Source organism: Euphorbia lathyris, chromosome 2 (assembly GCF_963576675.1).
Source record: "Euphorbia lathyris chromosome 2, ddEupLath1.1, whole genome shotgun sequence".
In the NCBI taxonomy this organism is placed as follows: Eukaryota; Viridiplantae; Streptophyta; class Magnoliopsida; order Malpighiales; family Euphorbiaceae; genus Euphorbia; species Euphorbia lathyris.
This window is the reverse complement of record NC_088911.1, coordinates 21,828,086-21,845,557: the sequence shown is the minus strand read 5'-3', so window position 1 is coordinate 21,845,557 and position 17,472 is coordinate 21,828,086. Positions and strand designations below refer to the sequence as shown.

Sequence of the window (17,472 nt, the reverse complement as noted above, 5' to 3'; positions counted from 1 at the left end):
CAAAAAGGTGTCTAAAAGTGTAGATTCAGCCCTTATTTATACACATCAAGCTAGGGCAAAGTTGTAATTTCATAAGATACAAGCAAAGAGGAACATGATTTTGTGCAGATTTCCCATGATACGCCTCGCGTAATTGCCCATTCCGTCAGAAATCTCCTGCATGTGGGCCAAATCCAGATCTTATTGTCTCAATCACGCCTCGCGTGGACTAGGCTGCGCCTCGCGTGTTTGAGTTTCTGAGATTTTATTGCTTGATTTGGCCCTTTTACGCCTTGCGTAGTCGAGGCACGCCCCGCGTAAATGAGTCTCTGAGCTTTTTGCATTGAAGAACTTCCTTACACGCCTCGCGTGTAAGGTGGTACGTCCCGCGTAGGGTAGTTGACTCAGGGAGACCATGCAGTCTGACTTTCAGGATTAGGCTTATCATTTCTGACACATGTTTCCACGCCTCGCGTGGTGGTTGATACGCCCCGCGTATTGGTGACTAGATCCCACGTGGTGCCTGTGGATTGAACAATTATTTCTGACCAAATGTTCCACGCCCCGCGTAAAGGGAGGTACGCCCCGCGTATGTTGGTGGAATTTCACTCCTTGCTCGTACTTGAAACACAATTCTCGAGAGCCGAGTTTAGCTTGCCGTTTTTATTTCTAATTAAATCAAAAATAGGAAAAATTAACCGTAAGTACGGAATTTATTTTTATTTCGTTATTTTATTTAAAACACTCTATTTTTGTAATTAAACTTATTTATTTCATCTAAAACTAAACCGTAAATCACTCTAAAAGATAGGGACGAAACGCCCCTATCAACCTATCTAAAATTTGTGTATTTGGCCCATGATCTATTATTTGGTCGGGTAAATTTCATCAATAGTGTACAACATTTACCCTATTTTACACTTTGGTGTACAACCTTCAATTTGTCTCAGTAATATATACGAACTTATAGGTGACCTCCCACTTTGGTATACAGCAGGTAAAAATGACCGGTCAACGCCTGGTCAACACGCCACCTCATCATTTTTCATTTACCCATTTTAAAAAGTGGGACACACTTCTTATATAATTACTAAAATACCCTTATCCCCTATGAAATTACTAAAATACACTTATCTCCTTCCTTGCAATCCCTCTCTCTATCTTTCCCTTTCTCTTTTTAAGTCCTCTCTCTCTAACTCTTCTCTCTAAAAAGACTTCCAATCTCTTTCACTAACCCTAATCTTCTGAAGATTACAGCATGGCAAAGATGAAGAAAAGATAGATGTTGTGATTTGATAACATTAGGATATTATCATGAGGACCAAAAGAGATAATTACCTTAAGATATGCCACGTAGCAAAGGAAGCCGTCTGGCGGATCACCCTAGATCAGCTCTAAGAGATCCGCTGGCGGATCTCTTAGGCGAATCTCTCCATTTACCTAGATAACGGCTGGCCACCGTCTCGACCATAAATGATTATTAAATGAATCATTAATAATCTCAAACCGCCCAATTAAGAGTAACTTGTAACCGCCATTAAATGAGCATTAATGGAGGCTTTCTAGTTACCTAGGGGTTACGAATTCCTCAACTATATATAGCCTACCTTTCTAGGCTATCAAGGTACACTTACTTTTACATTCACTAAGCTTTGTCAATACGATTTATTCTCCATATATTCTACTGACTTTGGCATCAGAGTGTCCCCGACCGATCCCAGCGGCGCCTCACAGGGACGGGATCCGATCAAGAAGTTTCTCCAGTGTTATCAATTGGTGCGGTGAGCGTGGAATCCTTGACCAAATAAAGGATTTTTCGTTCACATTGAAACATCATGAATGATGAAATACAAAATCCCTCCTCAGGGATCGAATCGCCAATAATTACACCATCTAGTGTTGGATGCACAAGCACAATCGCCCCTACGATGAATATTGATGGAAATATGCCCACGGCATCCTTCCTTGATATGTGTGCTCAGGATATCGAGGCGCGATATGGGCTTGAAATTGGAAACCGCCTTCGGGCGTTCATGACTATTCCTCCTCATAGTAGTACGGTACCTACATCAGTTGTCTCATCTCTACCTCCGTTAAACTTCGGTCTGGGACCTGGGGCTCGTAGCTCTTCATTCCTTCAAGCTCACAACGTTGACTCTACGGTAACTACCACGGCGCCGGGTGGAGCGCGACCAGTTATCAGGGAGCTGTTTCCTGGTGAAGGAAGCCACGGGAACAATACGGTCCCTCCTGGCGGATCAGAAGTTCCAAGGTTTAATCGTGATGGGCCGAATGTACCCAGGCGCCCGTGGACGAATTCGTCCCATGGCGGATTTAAAGAGCCCATTCGTAAAAAGCGTAAAAAGAACAAAGATAAGCAGGCAAGATCTCCTTCGCCAAGGCGAACAAAATCTCCACGCCGTGGCAGATCTGCTCCATCTACTGGTCGTAGAAGGAGCAAGAGACCGGAAAAAACGTCTCATATAGGTGGACCACCACCCCATCCATCTTCGAGAACTGTTGGACACACTCTGCCAGAAGGCCAGCAAGGAGGAAACGGTCCAATTCCTCCAAATAGAGGAAGTGGAGGGGGAGGCGACGGAGGAAGACGGGGAGGCGGACGAGGCAGACATTCGCCATCGGATTCATCGTCAGAATCAAGTTCTTCTTCCTCTCCAAGCAGATCGCCACGAAGAGATCATCCCAGGGCGGATCCGGAGAATTTTGATGATAGAGTAAGGGCCCTAGTGCTCCAAATGAATGAGGAAAATGCTAGGCATAATCCATTCGCCAATAGAGATTCGCCTTTTGCGGCCTGGATCGAAGCAGAGGAAACTGAAAGGGCGTTTAAAATCCCTAATCTTGCAATTTACACAGGCAAAGACAATCCGGAGGCTCATGTTCGAAAATATAGAATCTTGGCCAGACTCAATCGAGCCACCGAACCTGTACTTTGCAAGATGTTTGTCACCACTTTGGGAGGTCCAGCCTATTTATGGTTCCAATCTCTACCTCCAGGCTCTATAAATAGCTTCGATCAATTAAGCAGGGAATTTTGTGCAAAATTTGCTGGCTGCATCCCTGCAGTGGTGAAATCTGGAAAGCTTTTTGAGCTAAAACAGAAGGCGAATGAACCACTTCGAGATTATGTGGACACTTTCAACCAGTTGTGTATACAAATCGTTGATGTAGATATCTCCGTAGCTGTGGAGTGCTTTGTAAGAAACACTACTTGTAAAAGTTTGCAAGAAGACCTCATTCGTAAAAAGCCCACCAGCATGGCAGAGTTGATGGAGCGCTGTAAAGACTTTATAGAGGTTGATGATATTCGCCGAGGTACACCATCATCGCCAAAGAAGGATAGAGGCGAGTCCCGCCTTCGGGACCGGGACAGAGACAAACGTCAAGATTCTTCTTCTCGAAACAAACGAAGGGATTCTAGGAACAAATCAATGTTTGTCACCTCCTTCATACCTCTCAATGCTTCTAAAAGTGAAGTTCTTATATGGATCGAGAACAGCCAGCACAAACGGAGCATTTCATACCCCGAGCCAAAAGGGGGGGAGTACACCAACAAAGGAAAGAATCCTAAAAATTATTGCAAGTATCACAGGAAGAATGGTCATGATACGGATGCTTGCTGGGAATTGGCTCGAGAAATTGAGCGGCTCATTGAGAGAGGAAAATTGGATCGGTTCATCCAAACAGAAGGAAAGGAAGATGACAAATCCAAAGAGGACCCAAAGAAGAAAGGAAAGGGTACCATCAACGTCATAGCAGGTGGGCCTGGCTATCAGCCAACGTTGAAAAAGGCGAAGACAACCACACTTGACAAGACATCACTAAACCGCCCTTTCTCAGACGCAGGTCCTGAAATTCCACCCCATGCGGACGCATTGGTCGTCACTATGATGGTTGAGGGTTGGGAGATGAAGAGGGTAATGATCGATACAGGAAGTTCATGTAATGTCATTACCCGAGGAGCATTCGCCAAACTCAAGATTGATCCTGTCCAGGTAGAACCAACTGTGGTGGACATTTTAGGAGTGACGGGTCCTACCATCCAGACGAAAGGCCAAGTTACTTTGAATTGCGAGCTTACTGATGATGATCAAGTTTGGAGAGGAGATTTGGAGTTTTCGGTCTTGGACGGACAATTAGCCTACAATATTATCCTCGGGCGACCTTTCATCTCCGAAGCTGCAGCTCTTATCTCTATTCGCCATTTAACGCTTTACATCCCCACGGTCAAGGGGGGCGTGATGGTTAGAGGTTGTCAAAAAGTAGCCCAAGAGACATATTTGGCTTCCTTAATGATTCGCCCTCAATCTAAGGAGGAAGATGAAGAAGAGCGTGTCACAATGGCCTTAGGCGAAACCGAAATGTACCTGATGGCAGAAGAAAAGCAGGTACGGATAGCTAAAGGACTACAGGGCAATATCAGAGATGCAATCTCCAAGGTACTCTGTGAGGCCGAAGATGTCTTCGCATGGAAGGATGAAATTCTATCTGGAATCAGTCCGGATGTAATCACCCATAAACTCAACATTGATAAAGATGCAGTTCCTGTGGCCCAGAAGCGAAGGAATCATGGTCCAGAAAGACAAAAAGTGATAGAGGAGGAAATTGCCAAGCTCCAGAAGGCGGATGCCATTGAGGAAGTACTTTACACTCAGTGGTTGGCGAACGTCGTGCTAGTCAAGAAAGCTGGCGGATCCTACCGCATGTGCATTGACTTCACAGATCTTAATAAAGCTTGCCCCAATGATAACTATCCTTTGCCATGCATAGACATGCTTGTAGATGGAACTGCCGGTCATGCAATGTATTCCTTTACTGACGTGAAATCAAGTTATCATCAAATCCCTATGGAGCCCTCAGATAGAATCAAGACCTCGTTCGTGACACATCAAGCTACTTATTGTTTTAAAGTTATGCCCTTCGGGCTCAAGAACGCAGGTGCTACCTATCAGAGGATGATGAACAAGATATTCTTGAACAGTAAGAATGATAATTATTCTGTCTATGTAGATGATATGATCATTAAAAGCGCAACTGCGGAAAAGCATGCAGAGGATGTAAAGGAAGTACTGGACATACTTCGCCATCACAACATCAAGTTAAATCCAGAGAAATGTACTTTCGGGGCAACATATGGCAAATTTCTAGGATTCATGATTAGCGAAAGAGGAATTAGCCCAAATCCTGACAAAGTCAAAGCAGTCCTAGAAATGCAACCTCCTCGGAATATCAGAGAAGTACAACGCCTCAATGGGCGTATCATAACCTTGGGCAGGTTTATCTCTTGCTCAGCTCGTAGATGTCAGCCTTTTTTCGAAGTTATCAAGGGACAAAAGGCGTTTGAGTGGAATGAAGATTGCCAAAATGCATTCGAAGGAATCAAGCGGTTCCTTACAGAGCCACCCATGATGAGTCGACCTATGAGGGGGGAGGATTTATACATGTATGTGTCAGTTACGGATAAAGCCGTATGCACAGTCATGGTGCGAGAAGAAGATGGCCAACAATTCGAAGTTTTGAAAGATGCTGAAACCAGATATTCGAAGTTGGACAAAATGGCACTGGCTGTCGTGACCACGGCAATCCGCCTTAGGCCATACTTTCAGGCGCATACCGTGATAGTTCGAACCCATATACCGATGAGAAAGGTATTACAGAAGCCGGACACTTCGGGAAGGTTGATGGAATGGGCGATTCGCTTGGGTGAATTTGATGTAAGATACGAGAGCAGGTCATCTTTAAAAAGCCAGGTCCTGGCGGACTTCGTGAATGAATTCACTGACGAGGGGATATCTCATCCCAAGCCTCCGTTAGAAGAATGGTCAATGTATACAGATGGAGCTTCCTCCGCAGATGGAGCTGGTGTGGGAGTTGTGATCAAAGGTCCCCACTACATAAGACTGCGATACGCAGCAAAGTTAAATTTACATGCTACTAATAATGCTGCTGAGTACGAAGCTCTGATATTGGGCTTACGTCTACTTCAAGAAATCACCCCGGAGCAGATCGTGATCTACAGCGATTCTAAACTAATGGTCAACCAAGTAATCAAGAATTACGAGGTGAAGGACGAGGTTCTGGCCAAGTATGTAGCAGAAGTCAAAAAGATTCTGGATAACCTTGAAGCTAAAGAAACTAAGTGGGAATTGGTTCACATACCAAGGGAATCCAATACAGAGGCTGATCAATTGGCCAAAATGGCTTCTAGTGAAGTAAACTGGGCAGATCCAGATTGTCCTTTCGAAGTAAAAATGGCTCCAGCATTTGCTGCTGAAGAAGTGTCCGTACTCACAACAATGGAGGATGATTGGAGGACAGTCATTCGCCAGTACCTACTGAATGGAACATTACCTGAAGACAAGGAAGAGGCGAGGAAGATTGTCAGGAGATCGACTTACTTCTCCTTGATCAATAATGGTCTTTATAGAAGGTCTTTTAGTCATCCTTGGATGAAATGCATTCTACCAGAAGAAGGGCAACAGATCCTCAAAGAGCTACATGAGGGGTCTTGCGGGTCACATGAGGCATCCCCCGCGATCTTGAAGAAATCAAGGATAGCAGGTTTCTACTGGCCCACAGCCGAGTTAGATGCCCAGAGTTTGGTAGAATCTTGTCATAGTTGCCAGATTCACGCAAATGAGTCACACACTACCAAGCACATTCAAAGGCCAATCATTGAAGGTCGTCCGTTCGCCCTTTGGGGAATAGACATCGTTGGACCATTTCCTCCAACTCGCCGGCAAAAGAAGTATGTAATAGTAACGGTGGACCATTTCACCAAATGGGTAGAAGCCGAGGCTGTTTCCTCCATTACAGCAGAGCAGATAGTAGAGTTTGTCAAAGACAATATCGTGGGAAGATATGGCATTCCACACACCATCATCACTGACAACGGGACACAGTTTAACTGTGGCAAATTCAAGGCTTTTTGTGAGGGATTGGGCATCATGAACATATTCGCCTCCGTTTATTATCCTCAGTCCAATGGAATGACCAAAGTGACCAATCGAACGATTGTAAAGGGGATAAAAAAGAGGTTGGGAGAACATGACAAAAGATGGGCGGATCAACTTAAAAGTGTTTTATGGGCTTATCGCACAACCCCAAGAACCGCTACGGGAGAAACGCCGTTCGCCCTTTCTCATGGAGTGGAGGCCGTAATCCCCGTGGAAATACGAGTCCCCAGTGATTGAGTGGCCTTTTATTATGAAGAAGACAACGATAAACGACTAAGGGAACGTCTGGATCAGGTCGAGGATCGCAGGGATCAATCCTATGTACGCATGGCAGCATATAAACAGCGGATTGCATCCTATCATGATAAAAATGCCAAGATTGTGGATCTAAAGATGGGAGATCTTGTGCTTCGCAAGGCTGATAAAGTCCAATCTCGAGAAGGCAAAGGCAAGTTGGGGATCAATTGGATAGGTCCATACCAGATAGTGGAGAAGGTGGGACCAGCCACATTCAAAATACAAGATACGGAGGGCAACACGCTGCCACGCACGTGGAATCTCCAAAATCTCCGCAAATACTTTGTTAGAAAATAAAGTATGGTCTTGAGTACTCTTTTTCCTTTAACAAGCTTTTTCCCATGGGGTTTTTCTTGTTAAAGGTTTTGATGAGGCTCATCTATAAAGACCTGTCCGCTGTAATAAGGTGTTCATCCCATTAATAAATATCGTTGGTTTTATTATTCATGTTCTTTTTATAGTTTACTGCTGCAATATCAATATTCCAGTCTTAAAAAGAAGGGGAGGCACCCAACGCTCTCCACATTCGCAATATATCGCTATCCTAAAGCACATAAGAGGATCAATCTTATGGGCGGATCCATCTCCGGGCGGATCCCAATCTCCAATAAGAGTTAAAACGATCCTTGGACGCAAGGTCTTTACACTCTCTTATCCTTTTCAAAAAGGAATTCACAAGTCCTACGGGCGGGTCATTTCACCTCAAAGATAGGTAGCAAATTGAACCCCTGGGCAGCTTTACTTCCTCTAAAGAAGGAATAGAACAGCTTCAAACCTTCACAAAGGTTCATACAATGAAGTATGGCTGGCCACCTACTTCAAACAAAAATCCTAAACATACTCACATTGAAAACACTGTCCTGCGCAAGTGTAAAAGTAAAATAATGTTTATACATAGCAATGTTTGGAATTATACTTGAAAAGTTTTTACAAAAATTGCTAACTAAATGATAATAGGAGCATCTTCTTTTGTGCTTCCTTCGCCCCCGACGCTCGCTTGAGGGTCCTTCTTCTCCGCAGTCATGGATCCGCCTTCAAGAGATACTTCCTTATCCCCTTTTTGTTCAGAATCAGCTTTGGACGGCATCTCCTGGAGGTCATCCACCACAACTGTGGTAGAAGGTTTGACATCCGGCAAGGTTCCCTTCATCCATTTTCGCACATAGTTGCGAAGGTACTCCTTGGCATCGGGCATCTTCTTGAACCTTGCCACATCTTCCGGTTCGGGGACAGCGAACTCAGGATCTGTGAAATCAATTTCAGGATGGGCTAAAGAGAAGTACGCCATAAGCATCTCTCCATAAAAGAATGCATGTTCGCCCGCCGTGTATTCCGCTTCCCCGAGAGCATCTTCATGGCTTTTAGCATCAGAAGCTATCTTTGCCTTCAGATTTTGTATCTCCCCGTCTCGGAGAACTAAAGCAGCTGTGGCGGAAGCTAGGTTCGCGTTGGCGGTGGCAATAGTGGAATTGGCATTCGCTATCTCTTTCTCTAACTTTTCAATAGTCGCCCTATCCGCCACATTCTGAAGGACTCCATTCTCCAAAGTGCGCAAGCGGGCATACAGCTGAGGAAAACAAAAGGATTTAGTCCAAGAACGAAACAAATCATCATATTCTTTTAATACTCACCGAAAGAAGCTCCGACTTTCCCTTATGGACGTGGATCGATCCGGGGATTTGGTCGTAATCCTTTTGTACTTCTCCCACCTGTTCTAAAGCTTCGTCCAGGTCATTCAAGAGAGATTCACTCTCAAAAGTTCCTTGAACCCCAAACTTGGCGGACCAATATCCACCGATATCAGGCTTCGCCATCTGCGCAAACAGGAAAAACCATACGCCGCTTTAAAATCAGATGAGCAGGAAACAAAATCAAGAGACGAATTACCTGAACCACTTTCTCAGTAGGTTTGGCGGATTTAATCGCGTCCGCCATTATCTTGGTACTCCCAATAGTATTGGGCCGCCTCTTCTTCAGCGGCGGATCGACAGCCGTCTCCATAGGGCGTTTGCCCGTATCAGGTTGAGGGTTAGCCGCCTGACTCTTCTTGCGGGCTTCCTCTTCTTGAAACATCTTGCGCGTCTCTGCAAGAGCACGATTTGCCTTAGATACACCCCTGCCAAAGAAGATATCAGAATAATTAAAGCTCCTGAAATATGCAAGGTACCTTGATCAAACTGAGTAATTTTTGAATAAATGAATTGATCCTCCACTCGGCGGATCAGAGGAATGTCACTCATCATGAAGGCTAAGGCATCCGCATACGTCCATGCATCCGCCTTAATCTGCTTCATGAGATCCGCCACCTCTTCATCACTGTGTGTTAGGATTCGCATGTCACCCGCCATATGTAGCGGACGAGAGTTCCAGACGGAAGGAAAACCTAACGGTTCATCCTCCTTTATCTTCACGTAGAAGAAACTCTCATCCCAGCTATGAACGTTGGACATTTTGTCGTAAAAGGGCGAATAGACACCAAATTTGGCGAATGTAAGATAAGACTCCGACTTCCTCTTGGAGGGTTTGTGAAAAGCTCTAAAGATTCGGCCATTATACGCTACGCCTAAATTTGATGCAAGATAACAATCTAAAGCCATGTCAAGCCAGCCGTTAGGGTGTAGCTGGCTGACGGCGAAGTCAAAATACGAGAGGATATCCGCCAACATCTGGGGAAGAGGAAGGCGGAACCCTCTCTCAATATGACTACAAAATACAGTAAAGAAGCCCATCGGCGGATTGAAGGGGCGTTGATGAGAAGCTGGGAGTTGGGTTTCATAATTTTTGATCCACGGAAAGCGATCCGATAGACTCGCCAAATCCGCGGCACTCATACGAGACGAAGTAGACTCCGCTCGAGGATTCTTTTTTCTAACAGGAACAGAAGAAGAAGCCATTAAACCCAGAAACCGGTTACGGGCACCGGCCGGAGTAAAACCGGAAAAGAAAGAAGGATTTCCGGTGGAACGAGTCTGGTAAGGGTTACGCGCCGAGTTATTGAACTCAGTTGAACCAGAATTAATCTCGCCAATGGAAGATTGGGAGTTTTCCGACGAGGATGTGGTCCAACTAAAATCTACTTCAATCTTAGGAGAAGACGTCGAATTAAAGAGTTCGGAAGTTGACCCAGAGGATGAAGATGAACTTCTAAACATTCAGAGTAAAATAAAAAGCACTTACATGGAAATGCAGAAGCCTGAGTAGGATCTTTGAAGTTTCTGAGGAAAGGCTTCGAAAACGGGAGGAGATGGAAAATAAGAAAGAAAGAGAAACTCCGAAAGATGAAGATGGTTTTTGAACGTTTCTAGGGCAGTGTGCTATTACACGTGTCGGCCATCAAAGGATGTTGAACAGAGTGCACATTAAATGCGGAAGCATAAGATGGCGCGCAGAAGTCCAAAAGCCCTAAAGGACTTTAAGGGCATTTTGGGGGGGGGGGGGCTTCTGATAACATTAGGATATTATCATGAGGACCAAAAGAGATAATTACCTTAAGATATGCCACGTAGCAAAGGAAGCCGTCTGGCGGATCACCCTAGATCAGCTCTAAGAGATCCGCTGGCGGATCTCTTAGGCGAATCTCTCCATTTACCTAGATAACGGCTGGCCGCCGTCTCGACCATAAATGATTATTAAATGAATCATTAATAATCTCAAACCGCCCAATTAAGAGTAACTTGTAACCGCCATTAAATGAGCATTAATGGAGGCTTTCTAGTTACCTAGGGGTTACGAATTCCTCAACTATATATAGCCTACCTTTCTAGGCTATCAAGGTACACTTACTTTTACATTCACTAAGCTTTGTCAATACGATTTATTCTCCATATATTCTACTGACTTTGGCATCGGAGTGTCCCCGGCCGATCCCTGCGGCGCCTCACAGGGACGGGATCCGATCAAGAAGTTTCTCCAGTGTTATCATGATTGGGATGGAGACTGCTGAAAATGGTGGAAAAATTATGATCGATCCTTTTGGAGTACCTTGCGTGGTGAAAATATTTTCTTTGCTATGCTCTCTTTTGAATCTCAATGAATATATTAAGATTGGTCCCGGATCAAATCTGATAGCATATGATGAAGATTTTCCTCTATTTGCTTTGGGTTTAATTAATTCAACTACTGAATTGGGTGGCCCATCGTTCAACAAACACCCAACACTATTGTCATTAATTCAAGGTGAATTGTTCCATAATTTGATGCAATTTGGTTTATCAATGAGTCCATTACCTGACGTGATGTTTTTGAAGACCTTGCTAATTTATTATCAAAAAAACCCATTTCCGGTAAATGGACCTTCGTCTGCAATGCATATTGTTGGATGGTCTGATATCCATGATTAAGGATATGGGTGATAGGCTAGGCAATGAGTTATCACTTTCAAAAGAAGCTTCAGAAGATTACGAGGGTTGGAGAGAGAGATTGACAGTCTTTTAGAGAGAAGAGTTAGAGAGAGAGGACTTAGAGAGAGAAAGGGAAAGATATGGAAAGGGGTTACAGGGAAGGGACAAGGGTAATTTAGTAATTTTATAAGAAGTGGATCCCACTCTTTTAAATGGGTGAATGAAAAATGATGAGGTAGCATGTTGACCAGGCGTTGACCGGTCATTTTTACCTGTTGTATACCAAAGTGGGAGGTCACCTATAAGTTCGTATATATTACTGAGACAAATTGAAGGTTGTACATCAAAGTGTGAAATAAGGCAAAGGTTGTACACCATTGATGAAATTTACCCTTATTTGGTCACATTTGGTCCCTGATCTATCAAATTAGATAAAATTCAACCCATATTGAATGGAAAATTAACTTTCTTGGAAAAGTAACAACAGTCACTAATACAAAAACCACACATGACACATAAATAGAATTAATTTTCAACTAGAGATGACAACAGTAACTATTTTACACGGTAAAAAAAATCCTAAAAACTTTTTCTAGTGTTCCGATAGATGTAGGATTTATAACACAAAAAGGAGAAACCCAAAGGCTAAAGAAAATCATTGAAATCTCAATAATAAAAATTAGAATGCCTTTACATAGAAATTTACAAGACAAAGATCTTTTAAGACCAAACTTCCCAATTAAACTTCTCCCATTAAAAAACTAGCTGATGTTAAGACCAAAGCTAATAAACTCTTCTATGTTCTAGACTTCCTGCTGAGCTTGAGCCAGCTAATCAAGCAACAAAATATGAAGCAGAAAAACCTGTTAATCAAGCCTTTCTTACAATTTAAAAAGTTGTAACATATTGAACAAAAAACTAAAGTAGAAACATCAAGCAACATAAGGTCCCTATTAATTGAGGCTTAACAACTAAATCAATTAACATACGAATTTCGATTAACAAAGCTTGAAGGCAAGAAGAGCAGTGCCTAACTAAAATTTAGGGGTGTTTTGCAGCAGTGGATGATACAATGAAGAAAGGATAAAAAGATCATTACTACCAGTGGTTTGATTATTTATTTTCTTTCTGGTTATTATGAAACTGTACTACTCTTAGTTATATCTGAGAATAAATGATTTACTAAAAAGATATTTATTTAGATGCTTTGACCATGATGTATATATAATTTCTTTCCTTTATTCCTATTGAATTTAAAGAACATTAAAAAAAATTAACACAACTAAAAAAATCACTTCAATTTAAATTCTATAACGAGTTTAGAAAATTTAGATTGCATAGCAAAAGCAGAACTAGGGAATTGGGGTTTTGGAAGCATATTTGATTTTGTATTTTTGTCTCTTTCTATTTAACAAAATGAAGTCTCCCACTCTTAGGTGGAATGACATTGTTCTGTTTAGAAGAAATAAAGAAAACAAATTATATCTTCAAACCACAGTTCATCTTCAACCTATAGAAAGAGGAAAACTAACCAGAATGAAGGGGGCAAACTTTCAAAAGTCAAAATATTAGTACCTGGGGTTTGAAAATCTCGAGATCTCAAAACAATTTGCTATCTTCTAAACATGCTAGTGCAGCAAACATCAGACAACATAGACAAAGAATCTATTTACTTAAAAAAATGTCAACATACAGAGGTCACTTAATTTTGAAGACTGATTTTAACTCAAATTCTAGGGACATAAAATCAAATGGTTAATAGAATATTGTGAAACATGAAATTGAAAGCATACCTATTGAACGAAAGAATGGAAGGGAAGAGTTGAAGCTTACCGTGAAGTAGTGAAGATGGCGAACCCAACATCAAAGTAGTTATTGGAGTGGCCACTAGAGTGTTGCCTTGGTGATTAACAGAAGCAATTGTTAACTTAGAGATTTAAAATAGAAATAGAAAGGAAAACACAACTAATTTAGCAGAAAATCAAAAGGAAAGGAATACCTAATTTTCCTCAATCCATGTCCAGGCAATAAGAGAGAGATGAATCGAGAAGATTAAAGTGTGAAGAAGCTATTTCCTCAGTAAAAAATATGCAGGCTGGGTTCAATGGAGAAGATTGGAGTGAAGGAGAGAAGATTATGTAGTGAGAATGGAATTTGGAGCGAGGAGTTCTATCTCAAAGGAGAAGTACAGTACTGAGAGTTAGGAAGCGATAAAACCCCAATAACACGTTTATATATTTTTTTCTTTTATTTAATCTTTTATATAAAAAAATTATAAAATTATTTTTTCTTGTGACGGAATAAGAAAAATTGTCTCTAAAAATGATAGCGTACTAAGACAGAATAATTTCTCTCTCGGATTCCGTTAAGTGGATTGGCGAGAATTCTCCCGACAATTCATTTTGACAAAAAATTTCATCTGTCTCATATTCTGTCTCAAGCTGGGTACGGAACATGTAGTGATGGAATTCCATCTCTCCGGAAATCATTCTGTCATAATATTCCGTCACCGTTTGACTATTTTCTATGATGTTTTGATGATTATGTAAATTTTAGGAGCACACTCAAGAAATTCATTAAGCAATATGAGATTTCTATGGCCGACAGGATCGAGAAAGAGTTTTATATTGATTACGATAGTAAACTCAAAGTCCTAAAATGCGTTTCTCGATTTGAATGAGAGAAACAGTCTCAACAAGCTTTCACCAATTCAATGTTCAAGAAAGTGCAAGAGGAGATAAAACAGATGCTCCATTCTATCTCTTTTTTTTCGAATCCCTTGCCTCTTCAACCTTAAATTACAGTAAATATTCTAGAATTTGTTATCTCATTTTGTGATTTTAAGTTAATCCATGTTTAACTTGTAATTCAAAGAAAAAAATCGAGGACAAAAAAGGCATCCACCAAGGTGAAGAGGGATGGGTATCGAATGGGCTTTAAAACGGGTTTGAATAGAGGAGTTCCTCTTAAAGTTGAAGGTCCAAAAGTTCAAATTTCAGCCGATGAAGTTTTAAAAGATATAATTCTGGCCAACATAGTTTGGATAAATGCAAATAGTGGAGATGAAGCAAATGGTGGTGAAAATGGGGGTGATGATGTTGCTGAAGAAAAAGAAGATGGTGTAGTTTCATATAAAGATGAAAAAGGAGATGATGAAGAAATGGATGGTAAAGAAATTGGAGATTTGTGAAATTTTGCATACAAAAGAAAAAGGAAGTGATGAAGAAAACGAAGATGATGAGGAAGCCAATGGCGAAGAAACAAAATATGATAAGAATGTTGATGGTAATGAAAATGAAGATGATGAGGATGCTAATGATGAAGAAAAGGAAGATGATGAGGATGTTGTTACTGAAGAAAACGAAGATGATGAGGATGTTGAAGGTGAATAAAATGAAGATGGTGAAGATTTTGAAGCTCAAGAAAACAAGTATAAATTACCTACCAGGCAAGGACAAATCATTTCAAAGAAAAAAAATTCACAGAAAGAGGTATGTCATTTCAAAGAAAAGAAAACATAATAAAGTATCCTTAAAAGACTTATATGAGTGTGACAATGAGCATAATATTGTAATAACAAAATCATAATTATCGATTTCTACATTAATGTTTTGGAGGTCCATAACAATTGCAGAAAAATTCATCAACATGCGTTTTAATTAATTTGCCTTCATGCAGATGAATATCTTTCAGTTTTATTTTTAATAAAAATTGGTTCCTCATCGATTTTTTCATGTTCAATGACTTTAATTTCAGCCAAACCCATGTCGAGCTTGTCTTCTTGGAAATCTCCCTCGGAACCTCATTTTAGTGACACAAGAATAGTGTTGAGAGTGCATTTTCATCCCGTTGCTTTCACCACTCTTTCGTTATAGAAGAAGACTTCTTTCCAATCCCTTCAAATGTCTCCTCCCATCCATTTTGGATGAGTATAACATGCACCTTTAGTTTTCATAGACCGAAATTTGTAGAAGAAACAATGTCTAATAAATAATTAATTCATCAAAGAACACAACGCTCGAATACCACTTGTTAGGAGATAAAAGCTGACTTATGTGAATTAATCGAATAATTGAAAAGAAAATAAATAACATAAGAAAATTTCTAACGCATATGAAATGAATAATAGTGTGTTAAATTTTTATATTCAAAGTCAAATTTTCAAGTCATCAAGAGCTTAATGTGATAATGTGTTTAAATGAAAGATCATATACTTATTAATTCACCAACATCAAACATAAGAAGAATCAAAGGCTTCAAATCATATATTCCATGTAAATGCCACATAAAAGTCACTTAAAACCATGTGGCATATCCTCTCATTTTCTCTCTTTAACATAATCTATAGTTTTAATTGTTGGACTTAGGTGTCGTTTGATAAAACTGAAAATTAAGTGCTGAAAAAATAAGTACTGAATTTTAAGTGTTGAATATTATAAGTGATGAAATTATTAAATGATATAAGTGTTTGATAAATATTAAAAATAAGTGCTAAATATTAAAATATTAGTTGATAATATTTAACTTAAAATTTTAAGTTAAATATTTTGACTTAACAAAATAAGTGATATGTAGCTTAATTGAATAATTTAAGTGGTTAATAAAAAATCATTATCAAACACACTTAAACTAAATAAGTGCTTAATCTATTAATTTAAGTAATTTTTAGTGTTATCAAACGAGGCCTTAGTTTTTATGGTTAAATGGAGTATCCACGAGAATGAAAGCCTTAAGTAGGTGTCTACGTTAACAAATCCAGTGAGATTGTAGCGAAAAATATTCAATATGACTTTGTTAATACAATATAAAAATGTGTTATTGTATTGAGACAAAATAAATGTTTATGGTTTTATTGAAATATTAACCAAATATGTGAGCATCAGTGTAATTTACCCAAATTTATAGATGAAAAAAAAGTGTTTCCACGTCCCATGAAATATGATAACTCATCTTGTAATTACAAATAACCATCATTTTTTTGTATCCCTATTTATTATGATTTAAAATTACCAAATATAGAATAAATTAAATGCTTTATTATTAATTAAGGGTATTGTAAGAAAAATATCAATAATATTTAATGATTTTTTTTAATGAAAGATTGGGACGCGATTAAGAGGTTAGACATCCCAACTAGGTTGGCACCCCTAACGCACTTAACCAACCCTGAATATTATTAATAAAAAAAAAAAAAATTACAAAAGGGGGAGAAAATTAAAAGAAACGAATATGAGCAACATTACAAAGATCATCGAAAACATGAAATTGGCAAAAATCAGGCGCAGAGTGCCACCAGTGGAGCGCTGACGCAGATTTGCCAAAACAGGCAAGACGATCCGCAGCTTGATTACCTTCCCTGAAGATATGAGTGATTTTGCAGTTCATAGACGAACAACGTGATAAACAGCTTAACCATTCTTGCTTAACCATTTTTGCAGTTCATATTTAATGATTTATTATGATTTAAAATTACTAAATATAGAATAAATTAAATGCTTTATTATTAATTAAGGGTATTACAAGAAAAATATCAATAATATTTAATGATTTCTCATTCTTTCTGTAGAAATTTTTTTATATATATTTATAGAACGAGCGAGTGACTTATAAGCACTACAAAACAAAGATTATTGGGGACAGTCCCCAAAAATAAGAAAAATTGTCTCCTCTGCTTTTAGAGACAATTTTAATTGTCCCTTGGTTTCGTCTCATATGCTAGTGTACCATATTCTATAGGAGACAAAAAATATGATGTCATTTCCATTTTTTGGAACGATTTTTGTCTCTAAGAATAAGGACAAATGTCGTCCTCATTTTGAGGGACGGTTATCATCCCTCTTTCTACAGAGGATGATCGTCCCCATACAAAGGAGACAAAT

General features: G+C 40.0%; 1 protein-coding gene across 3 annotated transcripts; it reads right to left on the bottom strand.

Annotated features, from left to right (window-relative positions):
* Positions 1 to 8,183: 8,183 nt before the first annotated feature.
* Positions 8,184 to 13,778, bottom strand: LOC136220371 (uncharacterized). Of its 3 annotated transcripts, XM_066008195.1 has the most exons (5): positions 13,593 to 13,778; positions 13,427 to 13,492; positions 9,141 to 9,369; positions 8,885 to 9,067; positions 8,184 to 8,820 (listed from the first exon to the last, which is right to left on the bottom strand). In XM_066008195.1, exons 3-5 carry the CDS (start codon positions 9,324 to 9,326, stop codon positions 8,197 to 8,199), a joined length of 993 nt encoding a protein of 330 aa, XP_065864267.1. In that variant the 5' UTR covers positions 9,327 to 9,369; positions 13,427 to 13,492; positions 13,593 to 13,778; the 3' UTR covers positions 8,184 to 8,196. The 3 variants fall into 3 exon arrangements, 1 of the variants encoding a protein (XP_065864267.1); XR_010684503.1 differs by lacking the exons at positions 8,184 to 8,820; positions 8,885 to 9,067; positions 9,141 to 9,369 and adding an exon at positions 12,048 to 12,456; XR_010684504.1 differs by lacking the exons at positions 8,184 to 8,820; positions 8,885 to 9,067; positions 9,141 to 9,369 and adding an exon at positions 12,048 to 12,423.
* Between the last annotated feature and the right edge of the window lie 3,694 nt (positions 13,779 to 17,472).

Bases quoted from the DNA above. Each gene is read 5' to 3' on its own strand.
- LOC136220371 (XM_066008195.1), bottom strand. From the start codon at position 9,326: ATGTTTCAAGAAGAGGAAGCCCGCAAGAAGAGTCAGGCGGCTAACCCT. The intron at 9,068-9,140 runs GTAATTCGTCTC...CTGTTTGCGCAG, and splicing joins CTACTGAGAAAGTGGTTCAG to ATGGCGAAGCCTGATATCGG. The intron at 8,821-8,884 runs GTGAGTATTAAA...TGTTTTCCTCAG, and splicing joins GAAAGTCGGAGCTTCTTTCG to CTGTATGCCCGCTTGCGCAC.